Below are 15,549 nucleotides of genomic sequence, written 5' to 3' on the forward strand. Positions count from 1 at the left end.
GCCGCCTCCCATCTGGCAGGGGCTGCGGGTTAGGGCCATTAAGCCCGGCTTTAATCATCTCTGCATGCGGCCGCCAGGCTAAATAGATGGAAAGAAGCCTGCGGTTGATGAGGATCATAATGATAACTCGACTACAGAACAAAGAATAACAGCACAAACAGCAGATACAGTGAGGTTTTGTGCTGAGCGCTGAGAAGACACGTGGCTGTACGCATGGCGATAGCTGCCTGGACCACGGTCAACAATCATCGGCTGTCCAGATTAACCTAATTAAAGCCCCCAATCTGCGCTTCCCGTCCACATCTCAACAAATTACACGAGAACAATTCAGTCAAAGACACCCGATTTGAGCCTCCGAGGTGATCATCCAGCGGAGAGTTTGGATTCCCTGATTTGGGCCAAAGAGGCACGAGCTTGCTGCTGCCTCTTGTTGCTTTGCTGATAGGGAGAAGGGGCCCACAGGGTCAGGGTCTTTGTTTCCTCGAGGCCGACGATAAATCCTATCAGGGCGACCATCCCCATCTTGACTCCATCCTCTATAAGGCTTGTCACATCCACCCCCCTCCTTCTCTCGTCAATCCTCCTCTCTACAACAGCCGTCTCTCATGGCTCTCCTTACTCCGCCTATCGAGGCCCTGCGGCCTGTGGGCCCTGTGCGGTCCAACATGCTGACGGCCTCACTCGACGGTCTTCCGCCATTGGTCCTCGGCGGCGCCCAGTTCAACCACCAGTACAACGCCGATCCTTTTTCTTTGCCTGTCAAAGACATCATCAAGAAGTGCTTCCAGGCCGGAGTCTGCGCCATAGGTAAGTACTTCTACGCGGTTTCCAACGCACTACAGTGTCGCTGACTAATTTGCTCAGACACCTCTGCCTACTACGGTCCATCTGAGATACTCATCGGCGAGGCACTCGCGGATCCAGAGATCTCCTCTGCATACCCTCGCGACACATATTTCATAATCACAAAGGCTGGCCGTATCGCAGAGTCTCACTTCGACTACTCGGCATCCTGGATGCGCCAGTCTGTCGAACGCAGCCTCACTCGCTTACACACATCATATCTCGACGTCGTATACGCCCACGATGTCGAATTCGTTCCTATCGAAGGCACACTCGAGGGAATCGCCGAGCTCTTCAAAATGAAGGAGGAGGGAATCATTCGCAATGTCGGTATTTCTGGTTACCCAGTACCAGTCCTGGTTACGCTCGCAAAACTTGTCAAGCAACGGCTTGGCAAAACAATCGATATCGTACTTTCCTATTGCAACTTCACTCTCCAGAACCGGAGGCTGAAGTCTTCACTTGATGATTTCTATTCTGCCGGGGTGAAGAAAGTCCTCAACGGAAGTCCTCTCAGTATGGCTCTTCTACGCTCTCAGCCCCCTCACGCCTTTCACCCAGCAGGTCCGGAGCTCAAAAACAGAGTGGCTCTTGCAGCAAAGTATACTGCCTCCAAAAACATCGAACTGGCGGACTTGGCCTTACGATACGCTCTCTCACACTGGAATGGTACCACTGTTGTAGGTTGGAGCAACCTGGGCGAGGTGGAGGCTGGCATTCAAGCGTACTGGGATAGCCAAAACCTGGATGTGCAGAAAGAAGATCACGATCTTGTGGAGGAGGTCAACAGAATTTTAGGAGCCTCCTTGGATGAAGTTTGGCTCTCAGGATTACAGCAGAACTATGACTATGTTCTGTAGCATTGTGCTGGCTGATCTTTCAGATTGATATTGCTACGATTACAGGGATTTGGCTTGATGATACTATAATTCATTCATTTGTGTGGCTCGCGCATTCTCTCCCGCTAGAAGCTTCATGTGTACAACTATTAATATACTAATAACCCCATAAATCTCGTATTCTGCATGACCGTAGCAGGTACCGCTAGGCGTCATTAGGTCCCGTGGCGAGGCTTTATCCTTGAACATATTCCACGATCTTTTGTGACCTTGGATCTAGCCGATGTGGTGCCGACGAAGAAGTAGTAGACCTCTCTTTCTCAAGACTTGCGAGTCAGATTTTCAATGGACGATTAATTCCCCACCGTTTGCTGAGCAATACTCGCAATTTAGTCTGCAACCGCTGACTCGGAGTCTATGCGGATCTTGTCAAGGGTCGCCCGGAGTGCTTCGAGCTCATTCTCCTTATCTCCAAGAGCTTTCGCCATATCTGCAAGTTTTCGTTTCAACGCATCATTCTCCTTTCGGAGAGACGCAAGATACATATCGTCTGCTGAGGAGAGGCCTGAACCGGATTCCACAGATCGTCGGGACGAGCTACGACGCTGGATCTGAGCCGAGCTCTGATCCGAATCGGATCTCACTGGAGCACCCGCGCGAGTAATCGACAGCGATGATGAAGATGAATCAGTGCGACGATGCCGGGGGGAAGGCGCAATAGGGGATCGCGCTCTCTGCTGAGCCGACGCCGCAAGCTGTGTCTGCTCTTCCCGCAGCAATGAGAGCTCCCTCTGTAGCCGGTTGACGATCGCCTCTTGTTCTTTCTCAAGCGTATCATAGATCTGAACAGAAGACGGCTGGGAAGGTAGTCGAGTGGGCATTTGGACCGGGGCGAGTGCACCAGGACCAGGATCAAACACTGTGGAGGCCGAGGTGACCGCTGACTGGAACGACGTGCGTCTCGACGATGCAGCCGAAGACGCAGACGAAAGCGGGGAGGGCGACCGAACTCGTCCTCTGTGTGAACTCATCTTGCCAGCGGTGACAAGGAGAGCAGGGAGTAGAAGCGGATCGGGGCGCCTGTGATCGACTTATAACCAAACTTGGCCTTGTAGAAAGTCGCGGTTGCTGATCGCACTCGAGGACGTGTCAGAGAACCAAACCCGCACGTTTAGGTCAGCAAAGTCGAGGCACGCTTGCTCTCCGCGCCGCAAGCTCGCCTATGGGTCATCTCCATCTCTCCGCTCACTCATCGCTCGCCTCCAACCTCACCCAAACTCTTCTCTCTATTGAACCAGACCCGGTTCGAGCAGATGATCGAAAATGACGGATGATCATGGGCCACTTACAGAGGGGTACGACAGAACTCCTCAGCATTCGAGTCACCACATACCAAAGATAATGATGATGGGTCTCCGAAGGTGCGTTACGCTCACTATCAACAGAACGACTTCCTGTTATCCTCTAACATCGATCGCATGACTGTATAGATGCGGAAAGTCTTCGATCTGCCAGGTTATGTTTCACAACATGCCACCGCTAGACACTCTTTACATCGAAAGCACCAGCAGTCCATCTACCACTGTATTCAGGTATGCGCTCTTATCGCATTATAGCAAATAGCGGCCACCTCCTCTAATTACCTCCCCAGCTCCTTCATTGATTTCGCGGTTGTCGAGCTTCCAGGGCAAACAAATGCGGTAGATCCCGGTAACGAGGAATTGGAGCGTCTATTTACCGAAAGTGGTGCTCTCATCTATGTTATAGACAGCCAGGTAAATTCAGCTCAATATTCATTTCGTCGCTGTTACATATCTGTGGTTTGCTAACACTCTTTCGCTCAATTACTAGGACGAGTATATCAACTCTCTCTCAAATCTGCACTCAATCATCACTCGTGCGGTGGAAGTCAACCCAAAAATCAACATCGAGGTTTTTATTCACAAGGTCGATGGTCTCAGCGAAGACTTCCGACTCGACGCACAACGGGACATAACTCAGCGGGTAACAGACGAGCTTCTGGATGATGGTCTTCTCAACGTTCCTCTCTCATTTCATCTCACCTCTATATTCGATCACTCCGTCTACGAAGCATTCTCTCGAGTAGTTCAGAAACAGATTCCTCAGCTTGCAACGCTCGAAAATCTACTCAACGTTGTCTGCCAGCACTCAGGTATTGAAAAGGCTTTCCTGTTTGATATCAAGTCGAAGATCTTCGTGGCAACAGACTCTAGCCCTATGGATGTGGCTACTTATGAGATCTGTACAGATTTTATAGACATCACTGTCGACATGGATAGTCTATATACCATCGACCACAGCCAGACACCTGCCTTAAAAGCTGCCGACACAGCTTTTGGTAACGAATTGGACGGTACCGATCCTACATTCAATAAGAGCAAACCCATCGGATCAACCACTCGTCTCAACAACGGCTTGATTCTTTACTTGCAGCAGATGGTTAAGGGACTTGCACTAGTGTGTTTGATGAGGAAGGAGAGCATGCCAAAAATCGCTCTGGTGGAGTACAATATTGAATTCTTCCGTAATGCTTTGGAGCAATTGCGCTTGTTGACTGTGTAGATAGAAAAATTAATGTTACATATTGAACTAAATTGCAATTTCAACCAAATAAAATCAATACCATATCTATACTGATCGACTTGCTAGCCGCTCATGTTTGCTAATACATACAGCCCAAGACTCTTTCGTGCTGCATATTCCAGCATGTTTGTCTAAATATGATAATGTCTGTTTCTACTATGGCAGGACTGACTGACTGACTGAATATATACAGAGTGGCTCCATATGTAATCTGCAATACCACAGTCTATTCATCAACTCTTGTTGGAGTTGCCTGTTCATCACCAAATGACCACTGAGGTATTTGATGTTAACAAATATCCGCCCTGATGTGTCCCAGGCATTGCTCGCAGTCTTGTGAAACTACAAGAAAAGGATGTTCTGCGAATCATCGGCAAGAGCTGGAGTATCTACACTCGCTCATTCTACAGGATTGATGCTAATGCTGTTGATTAAGCTCTCACTGCTCAATATGAAGCGCACATGAGGCAAGAAGACCACAAATTCTCTGGCTTTCAATCTGATCTTCAAACTGCGGCGATAAAAGCCTTAGCTAAGGCTACAAGCTGTATATCAGAAACAGGACTGTTGGATGATGCCATCCATATCTTTGCGAGTGCTCCTGCTGTTGTGAGACGACTAGGAAAGTTCCAGCGTGCCTTTAACACAAGTGAAGCTGATAAAATCTATCAGGCCATCAATCCATGTCAGGATTGAATACCAAGGTCTTCGTCTACGGGCTTCGTTCTGCTGCTAAAAGTTGATGGTAGCAATCGCGCTCTGGGCTTCGCAATTCAGGTAGCCATATAGTCAAACCGAAGTGGTTATCAATGCTCTTTGCATTTCTCTATAAACAAGTCGATAAACCCAGTTTTGAGAATGGAAAGGCTGAAGTTTAAGGCAAGAATTTCAGCACTTATGAAGGCAGGCCACGGATATCTATTGACAAATCCTTGATAAATAATCCATGTGAGTAATATGGGTTTCCACACCGAAAATGGCCTCTTTGATAGCTATTTCTTGGTGCACCTAATAGATCCATGTGAAGGGATACTATCATTAGAACTCTTTCCTTGGTCGATGAGGTCAGAACTTCAGTCGTTGCTTCGGCTTTGAGATCGCGCTATGAGATACTTGCCCTTGATTATTAGTTACATTAAATTTTGCGGGATATCTTGCTTCTTCTACTTATTACTGACTAATGCACGATCTGTTCATCCATTTTGCTTATCTTGTTTGATTTTTTTTGGATGGAAAGGGGTCAAAGGCCTGTCAGTCATACCCTTGTTGCTCATAGACTCTAAGTTTATACATCATCATATTGTCCTTGCCATACCTTTTTCATACTTGCTGAAATATCTGGTATTGCAGTCAGAGAACTTCCTCTTCCCTGGTGTATTTGTCTACGCAATTTTGCATGGATCTTTGCAGTCTCTGCTATGTTCAGTGGTCCAACAACCTCACATCCAGCTAAGAGGGACCAATGTTATGGCCCAGATGTATGACTGCTGCATTAAATCGCTCCTCTAGATACGCGGTTGGATACACAGTTCGAGCTTTGCTTTGCCACTTTTCCTGGATTTTGGCCTGATATCAAGCACCTGCAACTAATATTTTCACCTGGACCATTTGTAACAAAAAATGTCTTGGTTACAGATTGCAAAACTTGTAGCTCAGATTTATCATCATCATCACTTGTATCGAGCTCCCACATCAGTAGCACCACATACAACAAGGAGGTGAAAAAAATGAAGAGATCTGCATTTTATGAATCCTTATATATACTATTGACTTCATAACAGCACCTTCTCTTTGCAGTTTGTGGATGATGCTGAATCTGTCAATCATAGTCTATATGCAACAACTAGGATTATTACAGACTGTCTCCAACTTCTCCCAGCGAGTTTTGTCTCCATTTTCCAGTCCAGCCTCACATCTCCGTCTTCGTGACCTAAATATCCAAGCATGCCTGTCTGAAGTGGAGGACAGGCTATCCAGTAGGTGCTTCTATTATTCAACCATTTCCACAAAGGGGAAGGTGCTGTTGTATAGTCCATACTATAATCCATGAAATCCAGACATTTCTTTCACCACTTTGTTGTATACTTGGTGCTACTGCTATGGGGGCTCAATACAAATTTTGCGACCAAGACTATAGGATTTTGCTAAAATTTATCAACGTCAAAATAGCAGGTGTTCAATATGAGGCCAAAATCCAGGAAAAGCTCCTAAGCGGGAATCGAACCGTGAATCTTAAGGGAGCAGTGCAGTAGCCATACCGCTGGGCCATACCACTGCTGTGTGGTCTGATAGCACTTTCCCTCTGGGGAACTGTGTTGATGATGATGATAATTTTTCACTCCCTTTCAGTGTGCTGAGCCAGTCCAAATAATTTACTCACAGACGCCATCAGCCAGCTGAAGTCATATTTGGAAGAAAAGATAGGACAGAGACATAAAAGGTGATGGTCTGGATGCAAAGAAAGAAGTAGGGATTCAAATGAGTTTCTTTTAACCCTATAGAAACCCTACACACCCTACAAACCCTGTGATAATGACAATGAATCTATTTTTTAAGTCCATCTGCAACAACCACTAGGCTATGACAGGCTGCTTCCCTCTTTTCTACCAACTGAGCAAAACATAATAGAACAATATAGATTCTAAGATTGTGTTTTAATAACATATTTAACATAGAATAGATCTCCAAGTCAAAAATGCAGAGTGATTTCGGAAAGGTCACTAACATCGACCCCCTTGTACCAGTGCACCCCCTAGAGAGGTGTGCGTCCACATAAAATCTGGTATTTCTACCTTCTCCACAATATCCTGCACCAAGTAACCATGACATCCCCTATAAAAGAAAGTCAAGAACCCTCACCTTCCAAGCTATCTGGAGTGAAAAAAATGGAACTGTAGAAGCACTTTAAAGATAAATGATTGATTGTGAGAACATTTTTACATTTGACAGTCTTGCCGTGCGAATTACAAGAAACAACTGAATGAGAAGTAGATATTTCGATTTGATGTATTTTTTATTCAGGAAGATGACAATCATTTTTCGTTTGGCAGACGTGGAGATATGGCTTATGTTTTACCGGCAGAGCACGACAAAGGACGCTTCGGAAAGAACTGGGCCTTGAAACTCATCAAAGAACAACGACGAGGCTTTGGAATGCATCTTACTTGTCTGTTTTACTACTGAAGAGCCTCTTTTTGACAAAAATTTTACGGAGATAAATGCGTGGGGTTAGCATGTATGAGATCTTCGAGCTCTCTTATGAGAGCTACCACTCTTGAGTCCCAAGGACACTGCCCATCGAACCAGAGGCTTTGAAACAGCTCGCTTTGGTACAAAGTAACACAGATAGCTATCGGGGAAGCTCTCAAAATACCTTTTCTATAGCCTTTGGCCAGTATGCAAAAGGTATGACCTGATTGAGATCCAAATCCTCATTATTGAAGTTTTGGTCTCAGGAACTTCATGGCCCAAATTTCTTAATTTGCAACTGTCGAACAGACAAAGAATAGTACATGCTAGAGGCATGGAGGGTCTGTTAAAGAACAGAATGGGCATGATTTGACAAACAAGAACAACATTTGAGACCAATCACCACAGATAGAAACATGTAAATGTTGAAAATATTGTTCCATTAAGCAGCAGGATCAAGGGTTTCCTTGGAGGGAACAGAAACCCTAAGGAGATTACTAGGTGGAACCAGAAGCAACTGGAAACAGCTAGAAGGGACCGGAAGCAACTGGAATCTACCGGAAGGAACTAGAAGGAACTGGAAGCAGCTAGAAGGAGCTGAAAAGATCTGGAAGGAGCTGGAATGATCTGGAAAGATCAGATGACTGATCAGATGACTGGTCAGATGACTGGTCAGATGATGATGATGATGAATCTTTTTATTATAGTCTATTTGCAACAACTAGGTTATGACAGACTGTCTCCAACTTCTCCCGCCAATTTTTTTTATCTCCATTTTTCTAATCCATCTTCAATTTTTCCATCTCCCTGATAGGATATCCAAGTCTGCCTGCCTGAAGTGGACGACAAGCTATCCAGTAGGTGGTTCAGTTCAACCATTGCCAGAAAGGGAAGGCGTATAGTAAAGTCCATAGTATTATCCATAAAATCCGGGGGATCTCATTTCTTTCACCGCTTTGTTGTAAACTTGGTGCTACTGCAGTGGGGGGTTCAATATAAATTTTGCAACCAAGACCATTTTATGCTGAAAACTATCAAGGTGAAAATTGGGGGGGGTGTTCAATATTAGGCCAAAATCCAGGAAAAGCTCACAAGCGGGGCTCGAACCATGGATCTTAAGGGAGCAATGCAGCGGCCATACCGCTGGGCCATATCACTGCTCCCCTCTGCTCCCCATTCAACAGCAGTCGCGAGCGCGTTAGTCAACTCTCTGACATTGTTTGCGATCGACTTACTGGAATAAACCAGCGCAACGTCATCGACATAGCTAGGACAAAAGACCAGCTTGTGCTTCGCATTCAACCTCGAAAAAAGAGGGCGCAAATAGAGAAGGAACAAGAGCGGAGACAGCGGTGATCCCTGAGGAATACCGGTCGACACAGCTTGCATCTCTCCCACTTTGCGATCAAAAGCAAAGGCGATACTTCTCCCAGTCAAAAATTGAGCCACCCATGACGTCACTTGAGCTGCAAATCCCATCTCTCTAAGCGTCTGAAGAAGCCGCTCGCGAGACACGTGATCGAAAGCTCCCTTGACATCAATAAAAAGTGCTGTAGTCTGTTCCCCTCTCAACTTTGCAGTCTGACGCTCGTGCAGCAGAAGCATCGCTGCATCAACCGCTGATCGCTGAGCTCGACCTCCCATCTGATACTGATCCAGGAGACAATTCTCTTCTGCAATGAACGCCATCCGATTTGCCATGATTTTCTCTGAGATTTTGCCGAGGCAATTCAGCAAAGAAATAGGCCGGTACGCTTTCGCAACAGAGTAGTCTGGCTTGTGCGGTTTTGGAATCAGAACACAGATCGCCTCGCGCCAGGCTCGAGGGTGATGGCCAGAGTCCAGCAGCGTTCGAAAGACATGAAAGAACAGGTCGGGGATCGCATGATAGGCCCGTTTCAAGACAGCAAAGGTAAGACCATCAGGACCCGGCGCCTTTTTGGGGTTCGAGCCCATGATTGCATCTCTAAGTTCGCTTTCTTGCAGTGGCTCCCATCGATGCTGATTGACACTTCCGGCAGCGACTGATGGCTCAAAGACAGGCGGGTCTGGAAACATTGAGGTAAGAAATACCTGGCTTTTCTCCTCAAAACTCGTCGCCATTCCCCCATCAGACTTCTGCAAATCAGGAGTTTGATTGCTGGACTGAGGCTTCAAATATCTCAGCACACCAAAGGCCTCAGTTCCCGTTGAATTCTCCAGAAAGTCTCGCCAGGAAGTGTTGCGCGCTTTCACAATTGTCTTGTTGTAGCAAAAGCGGAGGCGCTTCATTTCCTTGTGCTTCACCACATTTTTCGGGTCTCGCATCCATCGATTCCGAGCTTGTCGAAAAGCCCTCATCGCTTGGTTGATCTCGTCGCTCCACCACCGCTTTGATCTTGCACATAACCTCAGCTCAGGCGTCGAGTCTTTCACCGCTTGGTTGATAATATCTCGCATTGTGCAAGCGAGGACTTCCATGTGTCCTTGATTGTTGTTGATATCATCAGAATTGTAAGCGCTAATGCTTTCCCTCCATTCAGCGCCCAGAGCCTTGAGCCGGGCGGTAAAGATCGTCCAATCAATCTTCTTCAGGTTCCGCCGCGATGTTTCTTCTTTTGTTGGCGAGCTCAGGTCATTTGATAGCACAGAAAATAGAATCACTTCATGATCAGATCCTGTAGGTTGTCTATCGAGTACAGCCCACTCTCCCATCTCATCCATCATTTTATCAGTAGCAAAAGTAAGATCAAGGACAGAGGAGCTTGTTCCCTCTCGCCTGGTGATCCTGTCAGGCTCGTTGAGCAGCTGAAAGTCATACTGCTGCATGTAAGCGAGCAGTTCCTTATGACGCCCCTCTTTGGTCAATCTGGAGTTCCATAACCAGGAATGAGCATTAAAGTCACCAGCCATGATTGTCCTGGGAGGTGGGACAAAATTGACCAGAGAACGCTCGACAGTATAAGAGGTATTGGGGGAGGAACTATCTTGCTCGTTGTAGATGTTCAAGAGGAGAAACTCTGGGATCTTTTCAGTCGAAACATAGAGGCCTTGAATGTAGTTTGGATCTGGTATTCCTTCATTAGCCGCCCGTATATTGAGATGGCGGTTCTCGCGATGCTTGAAGGCGACCACACGCCGTTGTCTTGTGATGTTGATTGAGTGGCATAGGTCATAGGATGGATGAGTGATGGTTGCTTGGTTTTGGATGTTGATGTAGGGTTCTTGAAATATGATGATGTCGGCCTTGTTGCTGAAGTTTTGAAAGGCTGTTGTCATGCAGGTGGAAGAATGAGCTGCGTTGTGTTGAATGATTCGAATTTGATATGGCGTTGGGTTGTAACTATTCATGGTGCATTCCGCTGTTGAGTTGTTGGGCGTCGGTGGAAGGGGAGGGCGTCGAATAATCGTCGGTTGAGGGAGAGGTTGCTGGAGGAGTCGAAGTCGAGGATTCCGAGTCCATTTCCATCTCATCGGACTGCTGTCTGGCAAAGCGGCGTGACCAGCTGTCCCTTGCTTTGATGTACTCTGGACATTTGTCGTCGAAGGCGGCATGTTGGCCTCCACAGTTGGCACATTTGAAGAAGGTGTGCTCGCATTTTCGTTGTCCGCAATCGCCACAGCGGTGCTGCTGAGTTGTATGCCCGCCGGCACAGACTCCGCATCTGATTGGGTGGGCGCAGCGGGTCTGCTGATGGCCAAGAGACTGACATCTCGAGCATCGATCGATCGGCCTGAAAGGAGTGTACCTAGACGTCCTGAGCCAGCGGCCCATCAACTGAACCTTTGTCACCAGAACCTTTTCCAACTCACACTTGGTAGCAAAAGCCACAACTACCGATCCAAATGCCTTATGTTCTCGGGTCTCATCCGCTCCCAAGTAGTAGGGTCTAGTCTTCAAAGTGATTCCCTTGTTGAAGCCCTCAATTTCCTCCTGTAGAAACTTGAGTCCATCGTCATTGTCGGGGTAATCCAACAAGCTAACGCCATGAATAACCGCCTTTGGCCAGCTCTCCTGGATCTCCACGCTCTCAACTTTGAGTCCCTCCGCTTCGGCTTCCTGCTTGAAGATCTCCCTGTAGGCAAGGAACATATCAGTTTCCGTAGTCAAGTTCGGATGGAGAAGAAGATTCTGTCGCTGGCTGAGAGTCACCTTGGCTAGGCGGATCTCATCAGGCGCTTTCGCATCCTTCAATGCACTATTGACTCGTGTGCGGAAGGAGCGAGCGTCGATCCTGCCGGCAGGTGCAGCCAGGGTCAAAATCAAAGGAGAAGGAGTGACTCTCTTTGACGTCTGTGCAGCTGGCGCTGCTGCATTAGACTTGGCCCTGTTTCGACGCGCCTTGGACGAGCTGACAGTGTTCCATTCTTCTCCACCAGAAGGGCGAGCGTTCGCAGCTCCAGTTGCTGCAGTAGACGTATAAGTTGCTCCCGTCTTAGCAACGTTAGCAGCAGCTTTGGAGGCATATGAAATTGGCTTGCGAGCAATGGATTGAGAGGCAACATTGCTGGCTCGCGCGCTTGACTGGGTCCCTGATTTAGCTCCTGCTTTGGGGGCGGAAATCCTTGCATTGGCGTCAGTATTGGGGCTCGCTGAAGAGGCCTGTCTCTCCTCTTCCTGGCTATCCATGGCGTGCTTCTCGTTAGAGTCGTTAAGGGCTTTCAAAAGGTTAATCACTCCGGTGATGTCGAGTCCATATACTTTCACAAGCTGGGCAATGATCGAAATAACATTAGACAATTGGTTAGGTGGCAGCTGCAGTTGCATCCCATCAGGAATTGCTTCAAAGAGCGTCTCCAACTTCTCAAATCGAGCATCTTTTTCAGAGGTGCTCTTGGGGGGTGAAAATTTTTCAACCGCTCCCTTAAGCCGAGTATTCTCAGCCTGAAGTCTTTCAATGGTACGCTCCATATTGGCAAGGCGGTCCTCAATGGAAGGAGATTCAGTAAACAGAGGCTCTGCGTCTTGGCCGGCCTGCTCAGAGGCGCGGTCAGGTGTCGGTTGGGGTGTTGATGTCGGATCATCTGGAGAAGCGGAAAAATTTTCACCTTCTTCAGACATCGCATCTTCGTCAGATTCGATGGCAATTAGGTCGTTCGAGATGGTTTCGTAGTCCTTGGCGTTCGTAGATTCAGTAGATCCCGCTTCCGCGCTTTCATGGATTCGATGGGGCGGCGTAGAAGCCAGTCCATCCGGTGTCAAATCCGATGATTGGCGGTGCGCGTTGTATTCGTTTTCAGCGAATAGAGCCTCTTCCGGGTCCCCATTTTCAAGGAGAGGGGGCAATCCAGTCTCCTGCATCGCTTGAGGACCAGGACGAGGCGGCGTAGGCGATTGTTCCGATGGTTTCTGGCGTTTGAGGCCAATAATTGGAGTCGGAGTTGAGGGCAAAAAACTCAACATTTCTCTGGTTGGAGCCACCACCAGGTCAGTACACTCTGACTGGGGCTGCTCCGAGTAGGCTTCAGGCGGCCCGTCCCAGGACGAGCTTTCCTCTGCCATATTACTTGTTTGATTGTTGTTGCGAGTTGTTTTGATGCTTTGTTCTCTCATGGAACTGTGGATTCTTTGCCAATTTGATTGCTCCCTGATTGTCTTCTGCGATTTGAATCGGCCGGTGTGAATTCTGGCTCATGAATTCATAAAGTCTCTTCAGCCAAACAGCTTCCTGAGCTGCTAGCTTCAGTGCCATATATTCTGCCTCTGTGGTTGACAAGGCAACTGATTTCTGGCGCTTGGATTTCCAACTCACTGCTCCACCTCCAAGGACAAAGACATATCCTGAGGTTGATTTCCGCTCATCAATATCCATTGCATAATTTGCATCTGAGTAGCCGGTAAGTAAGTTGCCATGGTGTTTGCTGAAGGTGATTCCCATGGATGCCGTTCCTTTGATATATCGCAAAATTCGCTTGACTGCTGTCCAGTGCTGCTTTCCATAATTGGAGTTGAATCTGGAGACTTCTCCCACTGCATTTGCAATGTCTGGTCTCGTCCCAATAGCCAAATAATTCAGGCTTCCAACAGCACTCTGATAGGGAATTTTCTCCATTTCCTTTTCCTCAGTCTTGGTCTTTGGACTCATTTTCTGAGAGAGTGTAACACTCAAATCCACAGGCGTTGTGACAGGGTTGCTGTCTTGCATATTGAAGGTTTTCAAGACTTCCTCAGCATATTTCTTTTGACAAATTGTGAGAGTGCCTTTGGCTCTGTCTCTGGTAATTTCAATCCCCAAGAAATAGCTTGTCTCACCCATATCAGTCATCTGGAACCTTTTGCGCATGTTCTCTTTGAACTTATTGATAGAGTCCAAATCCTTGCCAGTAATTATCAGATCATCAACATATACAGCAAGCAATAGGTTTGATTTTTTGCTTCTGTAAATGCCATAGTCATCGCTTGACTGAGAGAAACCGATCTGTAGCAAGTAATCATGCAGCAGCTCATTCCAGCATCGTGGTGCCTGCTTCAAACCATAAAGACTCCGCTGTAATCTCCATACTTTCTTGCTGTTCTGAAAATATCCTGGAGGAGGCTGCAAATAAATTTCCTCTTCCAATTTTCCATAGAGAAAAGCAGTCTTTATGTCCATCTGATGAATATGGTAGTCATTGATAGCAGCATGAGCCAAAAGGATCCTGATTGATTCAAATCTGACCACTGGTGCAAAGGTCTCATCAAAATCAATTCCATATTCTTGAGTGAATCCTCTGGCAACAATCCGAGCCTTGTATTTTGTGAGCTGGCCATCCTTGCCATATTTCTTCTTGAAAACCCATTTGGAAGTAATTGCTTTTCTCCCACTAGGTAGTTCACTCCATCTCCACACTTGATTTTCTTGTAGAGAATTCAGCTCATCCTCGCAAGCCTTGCTCCAGTGTAACCATTCTGGGCTTGCCTTTGCCTGCTGAATTGTCACTGGCTCTGCCGTATCTTTTGTCCTGACTGCCCATGCTTGAAGACTGAGTGGATCCTCAGACTCACTTCTGTCGCTCCTGTCGAGAATCATTCGATCGCTGTTGATCCTGTTGCCGTCGAGCCTTCGTTTCTTTGAATTTTCTCTGATGAATCGAGCATCATCGCCGTCTGACTCTTCTTTGTCGAGATCCATCTCATCGTCTTCCTCATTGTTGTCCTCATAATCGTAGTCATTGAAATCGAATATTTTGAGAGTGCCCTGGGAGTTTCTTTCATCCCTTGCAATTCGCTGTCTGATTCGTTCCTCAATGGCGTCCACATCACGGATTTGCCGTCTTCTCGGCCCTTGGTCCTCATTGCGAGTAACGACTCGCATCTCTCCTTGATTTTCCTCCAAGTCGTGATCAATTTCCATGTCTTCAGACTCCTGAGCCTCGACCGACTCATCCTGAACATCCTCAGCTGGTTCATCATTTTCTCTTCTCCCACTTGATCTATTATCTTCTGATGATAGAGCACTGGATGGATGATGAACTCGAGGCCAAAAACCAATACTGGCTCCAAGTTGTTCAACTGTAACTTCTGAAGATCTTTCCAACCCGCTATCCAAGCGTGCAGGCTTGTACCAATCAAGCCCCAATGTTGTCTCATCGAAGACAACATCTCTGGCAAAAGTTACCCCTCGTGATGGGATATAAATCCTGTATGCCTTTTTGTTTGCAGCATAGCCAACCATCACTCCTCGGATTCCTTTTGGGGAAAACTTGCCACCAGCCTGAGTTTTCGATTTGTGAATCCATGCCGTACTTCCAAAGACCCGGAAGTAGGAAACATCAGGCTTCCTGCCAAACCAGAGCTCATAGGGTGTTGTGTTGGGCGCTATAGCTCTGCTAGTGATCCGATTTGCGACATGAACCGCGCATTTGATCGCTTCTGGCCAAAACTTTTCCGGCATTTTTGCCTCGATCAACATGCTCAATGCTTTCTCAATTAAAGTCCGATTCATTCGCTCAGCGACGCCGTTCTGTTGAGGAGTCTCTGCAACAGTAGTCTGGTGCTCAATTCCTTGTTCATCCAGGAATTTCTCCAGATCTTTCGAGGTGTATTCGCCGCCATTGTCTGACCTAAGGGTCACCATTGTCTGTCCTAGTTTGTTGCTAGACTGACGAATATACG

General features: G+C 47.1%; 3 protein-coding genes across 3 annotated transcripts; 2 read left to right on the forward strand and 1 right to left on the reverse strand.

The window, feature by feature from the left end:
• The first annotated feature begins 362 nt into the window (after positions 1 to 362).
• BZA70DRAFT_98199 (NADP-dependent oxidoreductase domain-containing protein) lies at positions 363 to 1,887 on the forward strand. The gene is made up of 2 exons (XM_064915586.1): positions 363 to 807; positions 865 to 1,887. The coding sequence occupies exons 1-2, from the start codon at positions 606 to 608 to the stop codon at positions 1,701 to 1,703; spliced, it is 1,041 nt and encodes a 346-aa protein (XP_064765617.1). The 5' UTR covers positions 363 to 605; the 3' UTR covers positions 1,704 to 1,887.
• Positions 1,750 to 2,887, reverse strand: BZA70DRAFT_285437 (uncharacterized protein). The gene has a single exon (XM_064913744.1). The coding sequence runs from the start codon at positions 2,711 to 2,713 to the stop codon at positions 2,072 to 2,074; it is 642 nt and encodes a 213-aa protein (XP_064765618.1). The 5' UTR covers positions 2,714 to 2,887; the 3' UTR covers positions 1,750 to 2,071.
• Positions 2,888 to 2,892: 5 nt separating this feature from the next.
• Positions 2,893 to 4,322, forward strand: BZA70DRAFT_285439 (Gtr1/RagA G protein conserved region-domain-containing protein). The gene is made up of 4 exons (XM_064913745.1): positions 2,893 to 3,103; positions 3,173 to 3,274; positions 3,334 to 3,457; positions 3,534 to 4,322. The coding sequence occupies exons 1-4, from the start codon at positions 3,006 to 3,008 to the stop codon at positions 4,263 to 4,265; spliced, it is 1,056 nt and encodes a 351-aa protein (XP_064765619.1). The 5' UTR covers positions 2,893 to 3,005; the 3' UTR covers positions 4,266 to 4,322.
• Positions 4,323 to 15,549: the final 11,227 nt, after the last annotated feature.

This window comes from Myxozyma melibiosi (assembly GCF_037950935.1).
Source record: "Myxozyma melibiosi strain Phaff 52-87 chromosome Unknown BZA70scaffold_16, whole genome shotgun sequence".
Classification (NCBI taxonomy): Eukaryota; Fungi; Ascomycota; class Lipomycetes; order Lipomycetales; family Lipomycetaceae; genus Myxozyma; species Myxozyma melibiosi.